The following is a 26000-nucleotide window of genomic DNA, read 5'->3' as shown; positions in this document are numbered from 1 at the left end:
AATATATGAAGAATGGTTGCAGGAATTGGGTATGTCTAGTTTAATGAAAAGAAGGGCCGGGGTGACATGATAGCAGTGATCCAATATTTGAGGGGCTTCCACAAAGAAGAGGGGGTCAACTTATTCTCCAAAGCACCTGAAAGCAGAATAAGAAGCAATGAATGGAAACTAATCAAGGAGATAACCAACCTAAAACTGAGAAATTTCTTGACAGAACAATTAATCAGTGGAACAGCCTGCCTCCAGAAGTTGTGGATGTTCTATCACTGGTGGTTTTTAAGAAGAAATTGGAGGCTTCTGAAGTCCCTTCCCACTCTGTTATTCTGTTTATATATATTATGATGCTAGAGTTTGGTTTCATATTGTTTCATTCTATTTTATAAGTCCCTTGGAGACACTGGTAGTGAGACCATAAAACTACAAAGTAAACGTCTAAACTGAATATATTAGGAGGTGGGGCCCTTGGTTGCTCTTTGAGCTTGCAGCTTCCTTGCAGACATTAAATTATCTGTTTTAGCTTGTTTGTCTGAATTGGTAATTCATTGATCAGGGTAAACAACAGCCTAATCAGGGAACTACCAAGATCACTCCCACCAACACTGACAGGGAAAGCCACTTTGTATATAAACAGGGACTAAACCCTACTCCTTTGTAACACTGATGATGTTACTTATGTGGGTAATGCAATGTCTGCCAGAAAACAGCCAAGCTCAGAGAGAACCAAGGAGCCACACTGTGAACTGCTAGGGAGGGGCCATCTTAATCCACTTCCTACTTACCAGACCGCCCAGGCTCTGCTGCCTCTTTGTCCTCTTGAAAGCAGCCCTCCTTTCTGGGACTCCAGACTACCTTCCATCACAGATCTCTCTCTCTCTCTCTCTCCTATCTGTCTGTCTGTCTGTCTGTCTGTCTGTCTATCTATCTATCTATCCCTGCCTGCCTGCCTGCCTGCCTTCCTATCTATCTATCTATCTATCTATCTATCTATCTATCTATCTATCTATCTATCTATCTATCATCTATCTATCTATCTATCTATCTATCTATCTATCTATCTATCTATCTATCTATCTATCTATCCCTGCTTGCCTGCCTACCTGCCTACCTGCTTATCTATCTATCTATCTATCTATCTATCTATCTATCTATCTATCTATCTATCATCTATCTATCTATCTATCTATCTATCTATCTATCTATCTATCTATCTATCTATCTATCATCTATCTATCCCTGCTTGCCTTCCTGCCTATCTATCTATCTATCTATCTATCTATCTATCTATCTATCTATCTATCTATCTATCATCTATCTATCTATCTATCTATCTATCTATCTATCTATCTATCTATCTATCTATCTATCTATCTATCATATCTATCCCTGCCTGCCTGCCTGCCTGCCTTCCTGCCTATCTATCTATCTATCTATCTATCTATCTATCTATCTATCTATCTATCTATCTATCTATCTATCTCATCTATCTATCCCTGCCTGCCTTCCTATCTATCTATCTATCTATCTATCTATCTATCTATCTATCATCTATCTATCTATCTATCTATCTATCTATCTATCTATCTATCTATCTATCTATCTATCCCTGCCTGCCTGCCTGCCTGCCTGCCTGCCTATCTATCTATCTATCTATCTATCTATCTATCTATCTATCTATCTATCTATCTATCTATCTATCTATCTATCTATCTATCTATCTATCTATCTATCTATGCATCTATCTATCTATCTATCTATCTATCTATCTATCTATCTATCTATCTATCTATCTATCTATCTATCTATCTATCTATCTATCCATCCATCCATCCATCCATCCATCTATCTAGTCAATCATGTTTTAGATAATAGATATAATTAGAAACATGATTAAGAGTACATGAAATGGGTACAAATAACAGGGGACATTAGGACAAGGATGGTGCTTTTATACACACCCCTTTATATGATGAAGTATTGTAGTTAAGATGTCATTTGATTAGGTGACTCCAGAAAAGCATCCTGCTTTTATCTGAGACAAAGCTGTTTGCCCAGGCCTCCTATTTCCCGGAAGAGATTCTGTATATACAGTTGCATTAATCAGGGTGGTAAAATGAAAAGAATTGGAGAGCAGGAACCAAAATTCACTTCTCCAGGTGGTATAAAATGTCAAGGAGGTTCCACTGATTCGTATTTTCTTCTTGAATGAAGGAGGTTGAGAAAGCATAGAAATTTATAATGTCTTGGAATGATCAGTTTGAACAAGAATTACAGGGATATTATCTTGAACCTTCTCTCGGCCTCTTAAGCTTGATTTGACATGTATTTCAGCCACTAGTTGACGTATCTCAGTCAAAGCAACTGAATAAATGACTTGAAAAGAAGCTGGCAAAATGACATTATCCAACATTAAGGACTGTAAGAGAGCTACAAATACTTTCTTAGAAAAGGAAGGAAAAACACAACATATTGAGTCTTATCGTTCAGAATGGATAATACTTAGTGATTATGACGTATGTACATCGTGTGTGTGTGTGTGTGTGTGTGTGTAGTATATATAAACAAAGGTTTGAAGATGATTGAGTTGACTTGATTGACTTGATAAAGAAAACCACATTCATCAAGGCATTTATGAAATAACATCTAGTCTATAATTAAATAGCTTGTAAAGAGGGGGATGATTTAATAGCTTTTCTGTTTTCGAAAATGAATTCTAATTTATCTTTTTTTTTAAAAAAAATGCTTTAATGAGGTGATTTTATTTAAATTATTAATAAATTTTATTCACTTATTTAAAATATCCTGAGCTTCTCTGGGAGCATGAGTGGTAAAGAAACATTTAAATTAAAACTTTGTTTTATTCTGGTGAGCATGCTTATTTCTTTCTTATTGAAGAGTTTGAATTTGAATTGTAATATATTCATTATAGCTTTATTGACCACCTTGAGAACTACTTTAAGTGGAAAGATAGCAAGAGAAATCAATACATTCCACTTCTAATAGAATCTCCCAATGAAATAGACACTATTAGATTCAGATGCTGTTCAGAAATGCAAATAACTACATTTCTGCTTCATGCTATATGGATTTTTAAAAACAGTGATTTGCTGAATAAGCCTCAGTAGCTTGATTTACCTTGATTCATACTGGCTCAGGAATTCTGGGTGTTGATGTCCACAAGTCATAAGAGGGCCGTGGATCCTCACCCCTGACTTATACCATAAGTCATAGCAACTGAATTCAGACATCATGCTAAGATTAAAGCAAATAAACCATGTTGTGCAAAGAGCATAAAATATTCAATTATTATGGAATTTGCTACTGAGAGTTGCTATCCTGATTGTGAGTTGAGTTCAGCCATTCCAAAATGATGCAGTTCAGATTTGTTAAACCAGAATTGTCATCCTTGATGATATCAGGTTGAGGGAACCTAGCATTCATTTTAAGAGATATTGATTTGGAAAATTTCATGAGGGAGAAGCTTATCATCATCAGTTGCTCCTGATGACTCTCTCATAGCTTTCTCCAACCTGATGCCCTCTGATATGCCCTTTGGGAAGGTCCTGATATTTTTGGAAGACACTAGAGAAGGCTAATCTGTGCTATTGGTACAGGTAATCCTTGACTTACAACTGTTGGTTTACTCATCTTTCAAAATTACAACAGCACTGAAAAATGTGACTTATGACCATTTTACGCAGTTAAAACCTTTGCAGCCTCCCCATGATCATATGATCAACATTCAAATGTTTGGTAACTGGTTCATATTTATGACCGTTGCTGTGTGTCCCAAGGTCATGTGATTACCTTTAGTGACCTTCTGACAAACAAAGAAATGGGGAAGCCAAATTCATTTCACCACTGTAGCAAGAAAATGGGGCAAAACTCGCTTAACAAATGTCTCATTTAATAACAGAAGTTTTGGGCTCAATTGTTGTTGTAAGTTTGAGGTCTACTTGTATCACACTGAAGAGCATTTTGCATTCATTCCACCAGGCTTTTCTTAACACTCCTTCCTTTATCTTTATAGGGTTTGCTTCTCTTTTATAAACTTTCTACAAGGTCCATCAAGTTGGCCAGCCTGGCTTGAGCTTCTCAGCCCCATACTTTCCCCCCATCATGCATCAGTTGCTGACGGTCATGCTCTATGCATTCCTTGAAGCCTTGGCTGGGCACACGGCCTTAGCTGTAGTTCAGGCACCACATTATACAAACCAGAGTTGGGGACTGCCCAGCCTCCTAGCCCACCTGAAGCGCTTGACCTCACCAAACTCTAACTCAACCACGAGCACAAGCAGCAGAATCCGGCCCTCTGAAACATGCCAAGGCTACTACGATGTCATGGGGCAATATGATGCGGCCTTCAACTGTACCACAGGAGGTTACCGGTTCTGCTGTGGCACCTGCCAGTACCGCTTCTGCTGTGACGATCGATCCAGGAGGCTGGAGCAAGGGAAGTGCCGTGACAGCCCCCAGTGGTTTGCAACCACCATTGCTGGCACAGCCACAAATGGGCCCGATATACCCAATGGGAGCAAGCAGCAGAGCAACAGTACCGTGTATGTCATCTGCGGCGTCATCAGCTTCACCTTAGCTGTGGGAGTCGGGATCAAGTTCTTTTTCAGCAAAGCCTCCAGGAGACCCCATGGGAGAGAGCTCAATGTGCCCAGGTAAGGATACAAGCTGCAGAGAGGGACCCAGAAGTATTCTCAGTCATTGATGGAGGGTTAGATACTACCCTTTAGTTGCTTCCAAATCTAAAGGGTCTCCAGATTAAGGTTCAATGGTATTTTTACTTGCTGTTAAATCTAAGTGCAAATGGAAACCAGCCTATTGCAAGACAGCCTATTTGTCTAATTTAGGGAGACCAATACTTCCCACTTGAATTACCAGCAGCTTTTTAAGATGTAAGAAAGTGTCTCTTTCACCACATACTATTCAGTTACTTGGACTTGAGACAGTTGACCTTCAACGTTGTGCTCAGTCTCAAAGCTGTAGTCTCTTCCACAAACCAAGAATTTGTAATGGGATATGAGAATAACCTTGAGGAAGAGGTAGAAGAGCTGCAGCCCAGGCAACAGTCAGATAAAAGAAATCTGAGTCCAAAGCAGGAATGGAATTTGAGGAAACATCTCAAAGATGACCCTCTTAGTTTTCTTTGGGGGTAAAGGCAGGGAAGGTGAAAATAAATTCAGTTGCAAGATTCTCTTACCATCAATGTATAATAAAATTAATTTTAGCATTCACAACTTTGATGTCTGTCAGGTCTATTTTGAAGGGCTGAATCAATTTTGCACTCTTGCCTTTATCCTAAAGCAGGGGCGTCCAATCTTGGGAACTTTAAGACTTATGGACTTCAACTTCCAGAATCCTTTAACTATCATGGGTAATTCTGGAAGTTGAAGTCCACAAGTCTTAAAGTTCCCAAGGTTGGACACCCCTGTCCTAAAGAGAATTAGAAAGGATCAAGTTAGTGATGCTTTCTCAAATTCCATTCTGACTCTTCTTTGGGAATAGATATCTCTTTCCTGACCATTGCCTTGTCTGTAGCTCTTCTTCCTACTCAAGGCAATTCTCACAGTCCATTGCAAAATTTAGTTACCTATTCCTGGCTGCATTTTGTTTTCATTTCATATGAGTAAAACGAAAACATGCCTCTTTTAGAAATGTGTAGGCTTATCACTTAATATTAAAACAATTACAATGGAGGGAGCTAATTCTTCTCTCACCACTACCAACCCTTTTTCAGCAAAGATTTGCTTCCAATGTGCACCAGGCTTGGATAGGTGAATTATAGATGGGTGCCTCATATTTTATTGTGCCCCACCTGCCCTCATTTATATGGAAATGTTGGTTGAGATCCATAGATTATTGAATTAACACATTTTCTGAATTACCACAATAAATTGAATCATAACCTAATCATGAAACCATATGTTAAACCATGAAAAATCAAAAACAAACTCCAATCAAAGTTAAAATAGTTGAGCAAAAGTTCTGGAAATGCAGTTGCTGGTGAAAGAGATTGAATGAATTGGCCAAGCTAGGTTCCCATCAACACCAAAGTCTACCAAGATCAAGTGTTTCTTAATCTTGGCAGCTTTAAGATATGTGGGCTTCAGCATCCAGAATTCCCCAGGCAGCTGGTTTCAGGCTGGCTGGGGAATTCTGGGAGTTGAAGTCTACATGTCTACAAGTTGCCATGATTGAGAGACACTAATCTATAGGCTCAGAGAAGCAGGGTTGAAAGAACTAGTATGTTCTAGAGCAAAAACGGATATTCTTGAGATGTATTGAATTATAAATGGTATCATCCCATGTAGCTGTAAATGAAGTTGCAACAGAATGTACCTATATAAGTGGAGATTTGAGGAATATATATACAGTACATTCTAATGATTACACTCATTGTAGGTGAGAGCAAAGCCAACAATTTTTTGCAAACTGAATGGGCTTGCTAGAAAATTCCCCAGAACCTTGTGTGAAGTTCTGTACTACAATATAAAGAGTGATGAAAGTGTCAAGTACCAAGAAAAAATTGATAATTAAAATTCTGAACAATAGACAAGCAGATCTATGCTACAATGGGATTGGATGAATTATTTCTTTGTATTCATTTGAAGTCTTCCAGAGGATAGAGAACAAGTTGCTGTCTCCTTCTGTGGGACAGTATCAAAGAATTGCACAGCAGGTGTCCAAATGCAGTCAGAGACGCTGACCTGAACTTATAGTTTGATATAAATAAATATATTTTACATCAATATATGCAGCAAACTAGATAGTCAGGCACATCACATCATGAGGTAAATTGTCAGATAAATCACAGAACAGCATACAGAGAAGAAAAAGGCAGGAAAAAAATGGAAATTCCCCCTTTACACCCAGCAACCAATCATAATGTAGATTGCCTCATGCAGGAGCCCGCACTCTCTAACCAATCAACTACCACTGTGTGTCCTGGCCCATTATCCACTTTACTATTCCAGCTATTAAATTTAATATCTTAACAGACAGTTCTTCACTTTTGAAGCTGTTCACTTGCCTTCATCTTCTTTTGTCCTCCAGGCAAAATATACTTGCTTGCAGAACATGTCTCCTATACAGGTAGTCAGGGGTGGGACCAGTACGCACCTATTCGCTAGAACCAGTTGTTAACATTCTAAGCAGTTCGGAGAACCGGTTGTTAGAAGAAATTACTGGCCTAATCCTGTAAGGAAGGCAGGAAGGAAACATTCTGGTGTTGCTTACAGAAACTGCCTCTCCATTAACCCTTATTACATTCTTGGCAGGACTAGACTTCCTGTCTCTGGAACTTCTCTGGAGTTTTTTTCCCCTCCTTTGCTGGTACTTTGCTTGTGTGGAGTGACCATTCAAAGTTACAATGGCTCTGAAAAAAGCGACTTATGACCATTTTTCACACCTACAACTGTTGCAGCATCCCCACAGTCATGAGAGGCCAGGGGAGGAGATGCATGCATTGATGTGAGTAATATTGAGTTGGCCACACCCAGCCAATAAAATGACCACCAAGCCATGGCCACCCGGTCACATGACCACCAAGTCACATGCACCATCTAAGCCACGCCCACAGAACAGGTTGTTAAAAATTTGAATCCCACCCCTGTTGGAAGGTTAAAGCAGCAGATACAGATAATCTTTGATTTACAACTATTTGTTTAGCCTCCATTTAAAGTTACAACAGGACTGAAAAAAGTGACTTATATTCCTTCTCCTGCCAACCCCCAGGGACGGACAGAGAGAGAGAGAGAGACAGACAGAGGGAGGCAGGGAGGGAGGGAGGGAGGGAGGGAAAGAGAGAGAGGCAAGAGAGGGAGAGAGAGAGGGAAAGAGAGAGACATAGACAAGAGAGAGGGGGAGGGAAAGAGAGAGAGAGAGAGAAGAGACAGAAATGAGAGAGGGATAAAGGGAGAAAGAAAGAGACACACAGAGAAATACATGTTTAAAAGAAAATAGAAAAATGGCTCTTTGAGTGTTTAAGGTTGCAGATCCTGGGTTAGGCAAACATCATGGTCATTAAGTGAAGCTTGTGGTCATTAAGCAAACACTGGTTATTTAGCAAGTCCATTTTCCCCAATGGGCATTTTTAACTGGAAACCAGGGGGAATTGTTGGAAACTGGCAAAAACATATAAAACCTCAGTTACAAGACTGTGTGGGATGTTGTAACTGGTCATAAGTGTGTGTGTGTGTGAGTGTGTGTGTGTGTGTGTGTGTGCATGCATGGCTGTCAAAATCCCCAAAACAGGTAAACTAGCTCTGGGGAGGTCAGTGTAAATTAGAACACTTGCTAAGCAACTGGCCATTAAGCGAGAATCACTTATATTTGGTTTGCCAGTCACATGGCCTACCTAGCCATGTTCACCCCAGTTACATGACCCACTAGCCACGCCCAGTCAGTCACATGACCACCAGATCACTCCCACCCAGTCACATGACCACCAGGCCATGCCCACAAATTAGGCCACACCCACAGAACCGGTTGCTAAGAATTTTGAATCCCACCCTTGCAGGTAGTCCTCGAGTTACCGCAATTGAGCCCAAAATTTATCTTGCTAAGTAAAACATTTCTTAAGTGCCCAATTTTATGACTTTTCTTTCCAAAACTGTCAAGTGAATTGTTGCATTTGTTAAGTTGGTAACACAGTTGTTAAGTGAATCTGGCTTCCCCATTGACTTTACTTGTCAGAAGCAAAAGAGGATCGCATGACCCCCCGCCCCCTCAGGACACGGCAGCCGTCATAAATATGAGTCACTTGCCAAGCATTTGAATTTTGATTATGTGACTATAGGGATGCTGCAACGGTCAAAAGTGTGAAAAATGGTCAAAAGTCACTTTTTTCAGTACCTTTGAATGGTCACTAAATCAACTGTTGTAAGTCAAGGACTACCTGTATCTTTGACCAAAAGCATTGCCATTCTTTAGAGCTATTCGAATGTGTCTATCGCTTTTTTTCATGGGATGCTTGGGACTGGACACAGTACTAGACATAGAAGGGCTTAGGTCTTGAACTTATTTCCTTTTAAAGCTCCCTTTAATATGTATTTTTGATACAAAACCATTTTGCTACTCTCCTTCCACAACTTAGTGTTCCTTAGTTATATTTAAGTACATGATTTTATGCTGCATCCCATTTAGAGTGGAAATATGAAAGGCATGTATTCGAAGAGTTTTGGTCAAACAATTTTCCCATCAACATGCAGGTGGTTCTCAATGCATGTTCCAGGTTCCTCAACAGAACCCATGTGTACACTTTATGATTTCCCTTCCATGAACATTTGCCTTCTTTTTTCTGGCCAGGGCTTTGGTTGACATTCTCAGGCATCAAGCAGGCACCACCTCATGTTCTGAGCGCAACAACAGCCTTGTGATGAACTCAAACTTTCAAGACAATGGTTCAGCTCGTCCTTCGAAGAATCTGTACAATGCAGTGAAACCTTCTAAAAGTAGCCATGGTAAGAGAATGATATGTGGGGCTGCTGGGTAAGAGAGTGACTTTCAAACTAGCTACTTTATCAGGTAAGCACCTTGTCCAAAGGCAATTTTATAGTGAGGTACTTGTGAACTATTGTTTACTTTGCTGACCTCAGGGGACCAGTGATTTGATGCTGTCACTGGTATTGATCATTTTAAATATTGGGGAAAGGGCTTATTTCAGCAGCAAAAATAATGCTACAACAAATATCTTGCTTCTTCTATTTGCAAATAATAATAATAATAATTATTATTATTATTATCATCCTCCAAAACATACTATGAAATTATATGGTATGATCTAAGAGTGAAGATGCATGCAGTAAGGCAGTATTTTTTCAACATTGGCAACTTGAAGATATGTGGACTTCAGTTCCCAGAAATGCTGACTGGGGAATTCTGGGCAGTTGAAGTCTACCCATCTTCAACTAGCCAAGACTGAGAAACGCTGTAATAAGGGATCTCAAACTCAGGCATAGTAAGGTAAACATCTTGGCCTTTGCTTCTTGGAAATCATTTTCAAGTTCTCGATTAGGCTGCAAAAGTACTGATAAAAATAATTTGCATCAGGAATAGTGTGAGTGATATAGCTTGTTTTCTAAACTAAGAAGAAGCTTTGAACTGGCCAATGGTCAAAAGGATTCTTTTTCCTTTTTATAACACTATAATCAATTTGGCTGTAATACCAAACCATGGTTTGTACAAACTGAGAAATATCCAAGAGTAGGTCATGATATTTGAACCAGCTCCATCTTGCACAGCATGGAAAAGCCATGAAACAAAGATGGAAAACACAGGTTTCAAGAAACATTCTCCTGGATGTTGGTTCACTGTTGAATCAAACATATCATCAAAGAAGTCAAAAAAAGTAAAAGTTTCATTGTTTGTTTGTAGACCTGGCACTACCATGGTTTGAAGTCTAAATTCTGATGAGAACAAATATGGGTTATTAAGATCCAAATGGAAGATCTTTTCAAACCTCTTTGGAAAAAAAAGTTAGATAAATGTTACTGACAGCAGAAACGACAATATATCTACACAATGCAGTACACTTTACTAGAGCCATTGAGACAACTTTTTGCCAACTACCAGCACTCTCCTGCCCCCGTGTTTTGTCTCCATCCTATCTCCAGATCCTTCCCTCTGCAATTTCCCCCTAGGAGTATCTCGTGCTAAGTTCTGCAAGTTGGAGGTTGCGGCGTTTAAATTATATATGTATCAGCAGCAGGAACTAAGCTGCAAAAAACTCACGGGGAAACAGCCTGTTTGCCATGACAACCAATTCTAGCTGTCTGGCTGTCTTTGTGCTGGCTCAAACATTAATATTAGGGTAGTGAAGAGGAGGAGAGAGCTGCATTCAGACACAAAATTGCTCCTTTTCCAGGTGAAAAGGAAAGGAAAGTGGGGTTTTCTGTTCAAGGACATTGCACTTTCTTCTCAGAGATGTTAAGAGTCTAGCCAGTGAATCTTGACCACAATCATTCTAATAGCAAACTCAGATAGTGAATGCAGACAACACTAGCCCAAACAGAGCCACAGACAAACGATAGGAAGGGCATCAGCATGCATAGTTGACCCCAAGTTTTGTAGGAGATAGGAGTGGGGTAATGTAAAATCTGCTATCCAGGTGCTGAAAAACGCCCTGATACTGTTCCTTGTTTTCTGTGTCTTTGTCTTCTCTTTGTCTAACCTATTCACAGTAAGAGGAAAGGGATGAGAGCACCAGACAAGACATGGGAGTCACAGAAAGTTGTCCACTTTTTTTCCTCTCCGCTAAGCTGCATACCTGTTATTTGCTCTGTAAACAGTAGTGTTTAGCTTTAGCTGTGGTGAAAAGAATCCACCAGTGATTTCTGCAGATCACATTCCTGCAGCACGTGCAATCTAGGAAAACAAGTTTCAAAAGGAGACCTAATAAGATAATTTCCCTTTTCAGAGAGTGTTCTGAGCACTGCCATGTTTGGGCACAGACCAAAAGCTGCAAAGAGGAAGACCAAATGCATTTGGGTCCCCTCTGATTTAAAGCAGGAGGGATTGATACCCATATTACAGAGCTGATGCTTTGAAAAACCTGAATGAGATGACCTCTAGTGGCCACCTTCGGGAACATGCAGTGTGGCTCCATGCTTGCATCTCTTTTTTGCCTTGCAGATAACATGCATTACAATTACATCCATTTGAACGTCAACAGCCCTAAGCACCACACAGGCACTCTGGGTAAGTGTCCAGTGGTGTCTGATCCCTAGCTAGCGACTTATGCAAACAGAAAATGCAAACAATGTTGGGAAAGTCCCATCAAATCACTGATTCATTATATACCTTTTCATACATTTATCATTCAATTTACACCCAGAACTGTGTTTGTATGTAAATGGGCCTATATATTCTGCCGCTACTTTTCAGCTAAAAAGTTCCCTAAAGTGTTATAAACATACACAGTCTTTTACAACCACACCCTCACACCAACAGTGTATTTAGGAGTCCTCAATTTTCTGCAATTTATTGGAAGAATAGGAAATTATTGTTGGCTATGGCTAACCAACAAGAATTTACCATAAGGCAGTGCTTCCCAAAGCTAGGTAAATTACTCAAAATTGCGTAAAATTGGTTTTTCTTTGGATAACAACACATGAATCCATTACTGATCACAGCAAGGTCATTTTGCCACATTTGCTAAAACATGTTCAAAAATCTCCCTAAGTATTCCAAATTATGATGAAAAATTAGGGAAATTATAATGGTAATTTAGTGAAATGAGATAAAAATAATTCAGTGATGTTGATTTTATAATTCAGGTAGTCCTTGAGTTACGACCATTCATTCAGCACTTGTTCAGATTTGGATGGTGCTGAAGGAAGGGACTTGCCATTGTCCTTGAAATTCAATAAGACTTTCTGATTTAGGGTAATGAAGGAAAAAGTTTGGGAGGCGCTACGTTAAGGAGAGTTTATATGCTGGGTTTTTGCTTTCATATGCTGTTTTATTTTAAAAAGGAGGCTTAAGAATTCCCCTGGATCAAAAGGTGATTCTGAAATACGCAGTTTAATGCTCTTCCCTTTGTAATGGGGGCGGGTCACCAAATAGAGTAGGCAGAGTTGAATATGGATGTTGAGAATAGAAATCTGGTACAAATTGTGATGGAAAAAAAAAAGACAAAATTGCAATATCATGATCCAAATCTCGGTCTTTTCTATTTGTGACCCAAGGCCAGATGCAAGTACTGTTTTATGTTGTGATCATCATGATCCTTGTTTGTCATTTCCCCTCTTTCGGTTCTCACAGGCACCTGTGATTTGAAGCAGAAAGTTAAATCAGTTATCCAGTTTTGAGGGTTACCATCAAAAAACTTTTGAGAAGTTGAACTTAATTCCTGGAGACTAGACAGACATGTCCATGTTATTTTAAGTAGAGCCTTTTTGGATCAAAGCCCTGGCCAACTGAGTCCTGAAGTCCTTTCTCCCAGTGGCTAACCAGCTGCACAAGGAAGTCCACTAGTCTCCCAGTAGATGGCCTCCAGAGGCAGTTCTACTGTCAACAAGGCAATTGATCCCCATGACTTTCCAGGAATTAGTCCAACCACTTCTGGAGGCTAATATTGGCTGCACCCCATCTTGTGGCAGAAAATTCCAAGGTTGAATTGTATACAGTCAAAAACAAAAGGGGGACATAAGAATGAAATGTATAGTTTTGTACATTTAAATTAAATTATAATTATTTTAAAATTACCTAAAAAAGAAATCAGGTCACCTCAAGACTACAACTAACACGCCCTTGGGTTTAAAAGCATGACATTGGGCTTCGTAAATCTGTTTACTTCCTTTTGCTCTAAATTGTTTTATTAAAACTTCAACCAAATGCTCATTAAGAGACGGCACTACAAAAATGGAAGAAAATTCTATTTTAATAACAATCTTCCTCCAAATGCCCAATGACTGAGTGAGTGCCCCTATAACTACAAAGGAAGAAAAAAAAAGTTAAGGGTGTATGTTTTATGTGTCTACCTTCCTTCACTCTGACAAATTCCTATTCAGACAGACACACACCCAATTATACACTTACGCATAGACACCCACACATGGCTGCATCATGAAATACGATAAGCCAACACATATTAGGAGACAGGAAAAATGAGACAAGGAATATGCAAATTCCTTGGAAGTTGTCTATCTTCACTGACACCCATTCCTGAGGGTGGAGGTCTGATCAATTTCACATCATTGATTTGGTCCAAATGTGGACATTCAGAGGACCAAATTTGGTCTGCCTCTGCTGCCAACTGACTTATCTAAACCAAGCCATGTTTTAAGAAAGGAAACACCATGAAATGACACTACAGTGTAATTTAATATGGTTTAAAATACAAAGAATCTTCAGCCACTCACTCTACCAGGGGGAAATATCTCCCAATAGCTGCCAAAAAATGTTAAGGTTGATCCTGACCAGCCAAAACTTGTTATAGCATGAAAAGGCCAGGTTTTTGTTTTTTTTGGGTAAATTTTATTTGAGTTTTCACAAAAAGAAAGAAATACAAATAAAACATCTTTTTTGAAAGCAGCGTAATCCCGGGTTACATTTCTTCGTACAGACACAAATTCAAGTTCATGCTCATTTTTATATTCTATTCCATATTTTATTACTATTTTACATTTTCTACATGGCTTCTTCCCTCTTTTAATTTTCTCAATTTTATTTTATTTATTTCATCTCAATTCAAATCATTATATTTATATTTTTTGTCTGCCCTGTTTCAATTGTCTATTATCTTTTCCCATTAAACAAAATTTCTCCTGTAGTTACTAATTGGAGTATGACGCCTTTATATCTTTCCCCTAAAGCTGTAACACTTAATATAATACATAACTTCTGTTCGGATTCTGCTTGGTACATTCTTAGACTACACACAGTATTCTTGGAAAGAGAAAAAAGAAAAAGAAAAAATTATAAATGTATATAATTAGGACAACAGTCCATTCCAATTCAATTCTATCATTAATATTAATATTCATTAAAGTCTTAACATTTTTCACATTACTTTTCAATTAAATATCATAATTCTATGGGAACAATTATAAACTTTCCATAGTTAATTCCCCCCCCTCCACTTATCTTTTATAAAACATTGACTAATTAAAATGTTCCCGTTCCTTCCTAATTCAATTTTCTCATTTATTTTATTTCATTTACTTTATTCACAAACATTTCACTAAATTACACCAACTATTTTATCCCTCATTCTAATCATATGTTGTTTCCAATTTTCTAAAGTTATTTCTATTACAAATATAACAATACAATCTTATATACCTTTACAGAATCCCTTTTTCAGTTAGATTTTCACCCATTATCCCTAAATAACTCCTGTTTCTTTATATCTTGCTCCGGACCTTTGTAACTTCCTTTCCTTCTTCCCTCTCTTCTTTTCTCTCCCCTTTTTACCCCTTTGTCTCTCTACCTCTATTTCCCTCTTCTGTATTCCCCTTTTCTGTTGCTTTCCAGTATTATACTTATTTTTTGAATTATTTTTCTTTTCTTTGGTTGTTTTTTTAAGTCTTAAATTCTCCATCCTCTTTCCCCCCCTTTCCTTTTTCTTCCCCACATAGAGTTACTTGTTCATTAAAGATGGCTTCTTCTTTGTCCCAGTCTTCTTGTTTTGCTGTCTTTTCTTGTTGTTTCTCATAGTTCCAGATCTCCATTTCTAAGAATTGAAAAATAAGCCAATAGAACCCTTCCCTTCTTGTGCATCTTCTTTGTACTTTTTAAGTTCCATTTTCAATTCATCCAAAAGTGATGCCATTGTAGAAATTTTTAAACAACCACCTGATTGATTTTAGTCATTCAAATATAATAACCAAAAATCCAAAAGTCACCAAGTAATCCAAATACACGCAAGCTGTTTCTCTTTGCTCTTTCTTTTTTCCCCCACTTTCTCTTCCTGGGGTTACTATTTAGTTGCAAAGTTTCAGTTAAAATGTATCTTTTAGAAGTCTTATTAAAAACTTTACTTTAGATTCTTTTAAAGTCCAGGCAGTCTCCTCCCTCTTCCAGATCTTGCCCTTATTCTTTTTCTCTCCCTTCCTGCTTATAGAAGAAAAAGGTTTTAATGTCCAGAAATTTTTATTGTCCCTTTGGCATTCAGTTATATTTTCAGCTTAATTGCCTATTGATACCAAAGCGGATTTTTCCAATTTCTTAGTCTCTTAGTTGTCAATATAAGAAAGGAGAGAGAAGGAAAAAAAAGCCAAACCTTTCCCTTTTCACTTTCTTTTGCTGCTTCCGACTCTTCTTTGGGAACAATGTTATTTCTTGTAAAATTTAAATTCCAGGGTACCTTAGTTGTTGCTTTTTCAACTTAGCCTGGTCAGCCAAAACTTTCACTTCTTATCTTCCTCCTGCACGTTCTTTTCTGGTTGAGTTCTTCTTTGAGGTGGCCATTTCTGACCACCGCTCCTACTGCCTTCGGGAAAGGGAGTAATGGCCAGCTGAGGAGGAGAGATGCAGCTCTCCTCGACCCTGCTGGCAGTCTCTCCCCTCTTCACCACCTCTATGGGGTGGCTTAGCCCCGAAACCAGCCGGCTCGGGGTGCTCCAGCGGCAAGCCCAGGCAGAAACCGTGCATGATCGCGGATTCCTGTCTGTTGTCGAAGAAGTTCAAACCGGAAGTCCGAAAAAGCCAGTTTTGTATCACTGGAGCAGTGTTTTCTCAATTTTGGCAGCTTTAACTTGTGTGGACTTCAGCTCCCAGAATTCCCTAGCCAATGCTGCTGGGCACTGGGAGTTGAAGTCCACACATCTTTGCCAAGGTTGAGAAAATGCTGCATTGGAGGCTATGTTCATCCAAAAGACCAGGTAGATGCTGGTACAAAACAAAAGGGGCAGAGTTGTGTGTAAACAAGGATCACATAATTTACTTCCTGCCTGCTACTCATGATAGTCACAGAGAATGTGACATGAAAATTTTTATATTCTGTTTTTGCAGCATTGGGAACTGAGTTACGATGGAGATATGAAGAACAAGAATTGCAATCAAACAGATTACAATGGACCTACTATGTAGGTCCAAAGTTGCAGAGCACCATTGTCAATATTACAATAGCTTAGAAATATTACAATTTATCTCCTTCCTCCCCAGCTCCTATTCGAATCCTGAACCACTCTTTGCTACAACTAGCAACTGTGGAGAAAAGAAAAATTTGAGTAGGAAATGGGTTTCAGGAATGATTAAACCCTCCTCCCATCCCTGTAGTACAGGCCTGTATCAAGCCTTCCTATCCTATGCCTTCTTTTTCAGTGGAAAAGGTGTGATGAATGCCAAAAATTGGACACAAACAAATACTTAGGGTAACATGTAGTTTGCCTTTCCTGGAGGGACACAGAACCTATTCTAGCTGGTTTCTGGGGTGAAACCCCCTTTTCCGAAGGCAGAAACAGAGTAAACACTAAATAAGTGTAAATGGTACCAGGGTTTCCATCAGTAAGATAGATGTCAAAAAAGTGCAGATAAAACCACAACACATGTAAAAAAGGCTGGGGCTTTGATTGCATGGTTGTCAACTACCTTGATTTTTTACTCCCTCCTTATGCACATCCCTGGAATGATAGGACTGCACAATCCTATTTATGTTTCTCAGGAATAAGCCTCACTGAGTTGAATATTCAAAGCTACGTGAGTATGATAATAGAGCACAGGCCTTAAATGTCACTAATCTTTTCAGGAATAATGGCAGTTGAGATGTCTTGATTGTTTCCATTTTAAGATGCTATCACCTTGTTGAAGCATCCTGCTAACAGGACATAGAATTATTTCTTAGAATATGCTGGTCTATAACCATAATAAAGATTTTGATTTGATTATTTCTCAGAAGTCGATAATGTGTGATCTTCCACAGCTTAGCTCCTAGCACCATTCTTCACGGCTGATTCTGATCGAAGCTACTATGAGTTTTAGTTTAGCTACATCTGGAAGCTGACATATCCGGTGTAAAAAAGTGAGCTAGGCTTGAAGTCTGTAGTAAAGAGATGGAGTAAAAAACAACAAAAACAGAAATTACAATGGCTTTCAGAGGAAAGACGAGGTGGCACGAACAAAAACACAGAAGTTGGCTTGATAGAATGACCCTTCCTTCATGGCAGTTAGGTTGCAGCTCAGGAATAGAAATTAATCCCAGGTTTGTCTTAAGGTCATTGATCCTGGCAACCAAGTTGTTTTGGCAAAAGGGAAAATGAATCTATATCTCATGTAGCCAAATGCCAAGGCTGGAGGTTTCCTCTGCTCAAACAAAGCTTGTTTCAAAGCAATGGTTTGTACTTGCTAAGCAAGGTGAGAAAACTTTAGCAGTTTCCTGCCTGACCTTTATGCCATATGGAGCTCATTCTTGCACAGCTTGTAGGATTGAGTGCTTCACGCTGAGATGGCCTGGAAGGAATAGACTTCCTCTCTTGCAGCTGAGGTAGTGATTCAGTGACGGCACTGGATGAGACCCAAGGCTGGATTTTGCCAATGCCTTGGGGGTGCTTTTGGGAAAATTGGAGTTTTGGGTATATAGAACTTATTTTGGTTAATCTTTTGAAAACAAGATTGGACCAGCTAACCTTCAGATTATAGAAATAGTCCTTGACCTATGACTGCAATTGAGTCCAAAATTTGTGTTGCTAAGTGAATTTTGTCCCGTTTTACAACCTTTCCTGCCACCACTGTTAAGTGAATCACTGCAGTTGATAAGTCAGTAACACAAGTGAGTCTGGTTTCCCCGTTGGCTCTGCTTGTCAGAAGGTCGCAAAAGGGGATCGTGTGACCTTGAGACACAGCAACGGTCATAAACACAATAGAACCAGTTGCCAAGCATCTGAATTTTGATTATATGATCATGGGGATGCTACAGAGGTCGTAACTGTGAAGAACAGTCATAAGCCACATTTTTCGGGGCCATTGTAATTTTGAACTATCACCAAACGAACTGTCGAGGATTACCTGTATCTTATTTTTAAACAAAGACCAGGGGGTTATAATTCGGTAGGTCTAAACCTGTCTTCCCAAATTTGATGCTCTCCAGGTATGTTCAACATTAATGTTCCATATCTCCAGCTAGCATTTTCAATATTTGTAAATAACATTCACCTATTTTACTGTCATTATCTTATTTTTCTGCCACCAGGTGAAATACTTAAAGCGTTGGCACACAAGCAAGTATCTCCCATATATCCTAGGCTCAGCTTCTTTGATGTGCATTAGCCCAATGAAGGAAACTTGGTGTGTCTCTTTTTTGTCTCTACTTTCTATCGCAGGGGTGTCAAACTGGATTTCTTTGAGGGCCGGATCAGGATTGTAGTTCTCCTCCATGGGTCAGTGAGGTGGGTGGGGAGAGAGACAGGATGGATGCCTCCTTGTCAGAAATTACTCCAAATAACAAAAACTTGGATCGGGAAAACACAGAGATTTTATTTGTAAGGTTAAATCAAAGCTGATAAAAGTTTAAAAGCTGTTTGCAAAGAGCAGTAGGATCTTAGCTTATCTCAACATGAGGTTTGAGCTAAGAACCACACCTTAAGATTTCAATACATTACGTTTTATAGTTTTTCTATCCCGACACCCCCATGCCCCTCCTACATCGGATCCAGTGACTGAGCACAGCTAATCCGAAACGCCTTATGCCGACCACATCATCTCCTTCAACACCTCCCAATGACTACCCATCACATATTTTGCCAACATGGCTTTTTCTTATCTTACTTGTCATTAAGGAATGTCCCTTCAGCAGGGCCTCTTTCTAACGGTCCGACAACAAATATTTATTCCTAACACCACACTTGTGACATATTAATGTTACGTTCAGCCCATCTTCTTAGAACAACATAATGATTATATGCATTTCTAACATATTCACCTATGCAAAGTAAAAGTCTGGTAAACTTAAGCAGATGCTTTGAAAAACAAAATCTAACTTCAATTGTTCAAGGAAGTTAAGGTAATGTTTATCTTCTCCTATTGTCCCCCTAATTGATCACTTTGGTCTTTTGTTATGTCAAATGTGTGTGTGAATTGCTTTGAAAGTTTGAGATACCTACCAATTCCTGGAGGAAATAGGGGTGGCATTACTTGATACAGGAGGATTAATTGATTGCAGGTACATGTTTAACAATGAGTAAATGCATTAGAAAGTATATTTACGTCAAGATAGCAAATGTCTATAGAGCAAATGTCTTCTTAATGCTATACTATACTATTCTCTTCACCTATATTTTATTTTTGAATTTTCTTATTTCTAATATCCCGCAGCACCCTACCAGCCAAAACGGGGTGCGGGGGGGCACATGCAACCTTCCCCGCACTGTTTTGGTCAGAAGAGGCACCGCGGGCCAGTCCTTTGATATTTCTAGGCTGGCCCCATGGACCAGGTCTAAGTACCCTGCAGGCTGGATGTGGCTCAGGGGTCTTGAGTTTGACACCCATGTTCTATCGGAATCTTTCTGAATCTGTGCTGTGCTGTTTGTGTCCTTCCTATAACCTGTTGCTGTTTGATAAGTGGGCTTTGTTCTCTTTGTTTGTTTTAAATTGAAAACAAACCCACTTCTGTGTGAGGATGTCTTATGTACAATAAATAAATGAGTTTCAGACAAACCCTAACAAGATCACAAACTTTGTACTTGCAGTTCACATATAGTAGTCCTTGACTTATGACCATTTGTTCAGTGAAGATTCAAAGTTTTGACAGCCTGGGAAAAGGTTACTTATGACCCTTTCTTGAAGTTATGACCATTGAAGTCATGACCATTTCTTGAAGTTATGACCCATAGAAACGAAATGTGATAGCAATTTGACTGAATGGCAATCTACTCACATTTATGATGGTTGCAACATCTTGAGGTCAAATGATTGCAACTTGTTAGCTTGCTTCCAACAAACAGATCATTGGGGAAACCTGATACTCTTAGCGACCATGTGGTTCATTTAATGACCTCATTATTTGCTTAACGACTGCAGTAAAAATAGTTGTAAATTCAGATTCACTGATTCGGTGACTGAGGTTCCAGTCCCAGTTGTGGCTGGAAGTCGAGGACTATCTATAAACAAATCTGCAGTAGTTTTCCACAAATCAGTTTTTGCAAGCTTATTCAAAACATTTGCTGTGTTCAGTGGAGTGTATGGGATCAAAGCCTTAATGAGGCATTTGCTCTATTTTCTGATAGCCTATTAATAATTTCTTTTTCAAACACTGTTATAATAAAAATAAAAGCAAATGAACAGAAGGCTAAGAGTCTTTGAGCAAATGGGATCACAAGGTATATTGAAAGATAATGTCAGTAATGCTGAGCTTGGATTCAAAAGTATTTCAAGACAAAAGGGGCTATAAGTTTTTTAAAGATGCTCTGTTGCTTTTTCCCTGTTTCCTTCTTCAAAAAAAAAATATATTTGCTAGAGTCAATACTGCTCCTAACAAAATCAATAGGCTTATGATGTCACTGGCTTCATCCATGCAGTCAAGTTCTCAGTTGGGTCATCAATGAGATAAACATTTCTGGTAGTTGACTCTGGATCATCCTCAACTTATCACATTCATTTAGTGACTATTCAAAGTTACAACAGTACTGAAAAAAGTGACATGACCATTTTTTACGCTTAGACCAGGAATGGAACAACTTGCCACTGCCAACTTGTTGCAGTCAACTTGCCATGGCCAATTCACTGCAGGAGAATTTGGCATGGGACAATTTAGCAATTTATTTAATTATTTAAAATAAATAAAATTTATTTTAATTTTTGCCATTCACATTTCATTCTGTCCCTCCTTTTGCATTTTTTCTTTAATTATTCTATTCCACCATTTCTTTGGTATTAGTGTAACTCTTGTCCCACAGCAAGATGTCCTGCAGTGAGTTGGCCATGGTGAATTGTCATAGAACCCTTGCAACACATTGCAGCATCCCCATGGTCACATGATCAAGATTTGGATGATTGGCAACTGGCATGTATTTATGACGGTTGTAGTATCTTGGGCTCACAACGAGCAAAATCAATGGGGAAGCCAGATTCACTTAACAACCGTGTTACGAACTTATCAACTGCAGTGATTCACTTAACAACTGTGCCAATAAAGGTTGTAAAATGGAGTAAAACTCAGTTAACAACTGCCTTGCTTAGCAGTGGAAATTTTGGACTCGGTTGTGGTTGTAAGCCAAGGACTACCTGTAATTAATTGGTAATTAATTGGTCATTTTCATGTACTTTTCTTGGCAACACTGCAGAAGGGTTCTTTCCAACTTCCAGTCTGTTATTTTGGTTCCCTATCCAAGTATGAACCTGTTTTTTTAAATAAAAAAAATGGCATCTAACAGCAGGCATTTTGCAATGATTATTTACTAATTAACAAGCCTAACTGCTAATTATATGATTAATGTCACAGCACTTTTGAATTTAGGAGCTGAAGAGCTGAACAAATCTTCTCTTCTCTCTCCCCCAGACCCATCCTTTCCTATGAGAGGAGGATTCCATTTACTTATAGGCTACTTTCGTGTTGTGGCTGGAATTGGGAACAAGGTGAAGAATAGATGAGTGAAAAAGTGGATAAGGTCTGGGGAGAGAGAAGGGGATGTGTTCATTTATTGGAAGGATAGATGACCTTTGAGGCTGTTAAAGCTGTGCCCTGAAACACAAAGAAAATGGTTCTAAAGGACTAACGCAGGCTTGCTCATCCTAACAGAAATAGTTCAGTGAAAAATATTTTTTAACATGGCTGCTGAGACATTTATAATGAATCACAAAGTTGCAATCATAAATGAAGACCAGTCAGTAAGGAAAGGGGACAAGCAATTTCTCATGCTGAAAAAAAAATGAGTTACTACAGAATCCGCCAGAGGAGACTAGAAAATAGGTAATTAAAAACCAGTTGGTAATGCTGAATTGAGTATGAAAACAGCTGATTTAAAAGGAAAGTTTCACAGCTAGTGCTGAAGAGCCCTGGCACGCTGCACCCCTTGCTAATTTCCCTGGTGGCAAAAGTTATATTGAGTTTTGATTAAAAGCTCCCCTTGAAAGGCCTGTGAATCAAAGCTCTCCTATGGATCAAACTGTCAGATTAGTTCATTGGACCAAATTGAGCTGGTGTTTTTGGATCAATTCAAAGAAATGGAGGATTTATGCTATTGCATGTTCCCTTTTATTAAAGTAAACAGCCGAAGCAGTTTGCTGACTTGAATTGCCCAGTCAACTCACCTCTTTGAATCAAATTGCACATTGGGATGAAGAGCATTTGGAAGCTACAGCTGGTGCTTTCGGAAGCTACAATGGGCAATTTTGGGGCTCCTAGAATGACCCCAATAACAGCACTTCTCTGCGAGCTGCATTAGTTACCAGTCTGCTTCTGAATGCAATTTAAGCAGGCTTGGGCTGTTACCAGTTCGTTGGTTTGGGCGAACTAGTTGTTAACTTTATGGCCAGTTCGGTGAACTGGCAAACCCCACCGCTGGCTGGCCCCGCCCACTGCCCTCCCAGGAGTCCCTGCACAGTCCATTTTGGATCACAGGTAAGTGCAGGGCCCATGCGGATGCTCAGGGAGGGTGAAAAACGGGCCTCCAGAGAGCCTTCGGAGCCAGGGGAGGGCGAAAATGTCCCTCCCGCAGTCTGATTTTGCTCCCAGGGTGGTGCAGGAGGCCGACTAGGCCATGCCCATCATGGCCATGCCCACCCAGCAACCAGGCAAACAACCAGTTAAATTTTTTGAAGCCCACCCCTCAGGGGACGGATTCAAATTTCTTAACAATCGGTTCTGTGGGCATGGCATAATTTGTGGATGTGACTTGGTGGTCATGTGACTGGGTGGGTGTGGCTTGGTGGTCACGTGATAGTAGTGTAATAAAAAATTTCGTTTATGTATTTATGTTTTTAGTATCTCTTCTGCTTTTATGATTAATAAAAACAAAACTTATACTAAAAATTATTAAAAATTAATTTTAAATATTTTTAGTATAGGCTTTGTTTTTATTAATCATAAAAACAGAACAGATATTAAAATAAATAAATGCATAAATAAAAATTATTTTACTATTATTGTTACATGTTAATACTTCTTTTGTTTCTCCTTTGCTTTTTCCTATTAGGAAAAACATGTCAACATGTAACAATAACAGTAGTGTAACAAAAAATCATTTATGTATTTATTTATGTTTTTAGTATCTGTTCTATTTTTATGATTAATTAAAAACAAAACAGATACTAAAAAAAAAAAAATACATAAAGAAATAAAAAAAGCAACTTACCAAACATTAGGCAGGCAAGTTGGCGGCCAGCTACGCTGGGCTTCTCGGTCAGAACTAGTCTTTGGAGCTTGCTTCAGTGAGGACGGCTGGGCGGCCCGGGATTTGGCGCTCAATCGGGGCTAGTGGCGGCAGTGGCAGGAGGAGGTAGGCAACTGGCAGGGCTTGCTGTTTGCCTCCTCGCTCACCAATCGGTGATGGAAGGCCAGGCAGCAACGGTACGGTGGGCCATGGGTGGGAGAAGATGGCGGCCAAGCAAAGATGGCCAAAGATGGGAGCTCGGCGAGGCAGGTAGCAAGGGCGGCTGGGCAGCCTGGGAGTCGGCACTTGACTGGAGCTAGCGGCGGTGGTGGCAGGAGGAGGTAGGCAATCGGTGGTGGAAGGCCAGGCAGCAACAGTGTGGTGGGTCGCAGGGGAAAGATGGCAGCCAGGTGAGGCAGACAGTGTCGACGAGGGCGGCTTGGCAGTCCAGGAGTCATCGGGACTCAACCAGGGCTGGTGGTGGTGGCAGGTGGACGACCGGGGCTTGCTTGGAGGTCTTGCTTTTCAATCCGCATCTTCAGCAATGATAGCCGGGCGAGGCAGGCAGGCTGGGTGAGGCTGGGTAAGTGAGGCTGGGCGGGTGAGGGCAGCTGGTGGTGGTGGTGACCGAAGCTTGCAGAGCCTTCACTCACGCAATCGCTGCCTGCCTGCCTGGCACTGCTGCTGTTGCTGCAAGCCATTGATGGCGGTGGGTGGGAAAAGACAGGAAGCAATGTAGCGCACATGCACTATAAGGAGTGACTGAGCAGGGTGGAATGGGGCGGGTGGGGGGAGAATGCCGTTAACGATTGTTGTGCATGCGCACGATGTCACGCATGTGCGATAAGGACTGACTGGGCAGGGAACGGAGGAGCGGGTGGAGAGGGGCAGAGCCAGCCAGAGGCTGAACCGGTGCAAACTGGTAGAATCCCACCCCTGCCACCCCTGAATTCAAGGTGTTGCTGATCAACGTTAAAGCCCTTCATGGCATGAGTTCAGGTTACTGGAGGAACCATCTCACCCCATGGTATTGGCCCATACCACTTGGGCCAGCAAAGGAGACATGGTGATGTGGGGCCCATCAGCCTTATTATTTCAGCTGGTGGGGTACAGGAGGAGGCCCTCCTCTGCTGTTGCTCCTGTCCTCTGGAACATCTTGCCACCTAATGTGAAATTGGCCTCAACCCTCCTATCCTTTCGTAGAGGGCTAAAGACATGGTTCTGCCAATTGGCCTGGGGCCCCAATGAGGAAACCTCACAGTGGAGGTGGTTGATCGGGTTACGACATATCTACCTCCCCACCCACTCAGGCTCGCCCTCCCCGTGTGCCCTTAGGTTTTAATGTAGATTTTAATTATTTAGTTTATTGAAAAAGATTAAACTATAAAAGGCCAACATATTTAAAAACAAACAGACAAAACCCACAACAAAGAAGACATTAACAAAAATTGCCGTAAAAAGAAACAACATATATGCACATAACATCTTTTGTAATTGAATGCTGATTGGTATAGTGCAACAATTTTGGTTTCCCACCCCTTGCAAAACAATTTTATGTTTTAATTGTAAATATATAGACATATTTTTATGACTGTAAGCCGCCCAGAGTTATTCTATGATAAGATGGGCAGCCATTAAATTTTATTCAGTTAAAAAAAATAGGTTTTATGCATGCTATCTCCAATTTGAAGTGGGTTTTGGGTGTTTTGCATACCTCAATGAGATATCCTTGGACGATCTACACGGAGACCATGAGAATGGAACAGAATGTGAAAACTGCCATCTGGATTCTGCGTCAGAGCAGAATGAAGAAATGACTTCCATTCCAGACTCAAGGGCTAGTGTGAAAGCAAGTAAAGTAAAATGCAGCAAAAATCAAGTCTACGTAGACTAACAGATTTTTTTCTCTAATTTCTCTGCTCCCTTAAAAGACTGGCACATGAATGATACCCCAAGCCATTCCTCAACCAAATACAATACCCTCAGCTGCTCTCGTTCATTTCATAATCTCTCCCATCTGCCTCCATCCTACGAGTCAGCCATCAAGTCAGAACTCAACCGTTACTCCTCACTCAAACGATTGGGTAAGTTGCATTATTTACAAAAGGAACTGAGGAGTAGTTTTTTTTTTATAGAAGGTGACAAACCTTCTTGCAAGACTATTCCTTGGGATTAGTAGCTCTTAATAAGTGATGTAACATATTTCTTCTCACTTATGTACTTGTTTCAAAATCTCAGTCTTTG

The 26000-nt window shown here is 39.9% G+C and overlaps 1 protein-coding gene across 1 annotated transcript in view; it reads left to right on the top strand.

Annotated features, from left to right (window-relative positions):
- SHISA7 (shisa family member 7) overlaps positions 1–26000 on the top strand; it is a 44649-nt gene that overhangs the window by 16462 nt on the left and 2187 nt on the right. The window contains exons 2-4 of the mRNA XM_087948064.1: positions 4028–4667; positions 9316–9470; positions 25688–25840. Of these exons, the coding sequence (XP_087804190.1) occupies positions 4117–4667; positions 9316–9470; positions 25688–25840 (859 nt within the window). The 5' untranslated portion in view covers positions 4028–4116. The remainder of the gene's footprint in view (positions 1–4027; positions 4668–9315; positions 9471–25687; positions 25841–26000) is intronic.

The sequence above is a fragment of the Notechis scutatus genome, chromosome Z (genome assembly GCF_049901735.1).
Source record: "Notechis scutatus isolate UNSWTSFEM ecotype Mainland chromosome Z, rNotScu1.2, whole genome shotgun sequence".
NCBI lineage: Eukaryota > Metazoa > Chordata > Lepidosauria > Squamata > Elapidae > Notechis > Notechis scutatus.
This window is presented reverse-complemented; position numbering and strand designations above follow the sequence as displayed.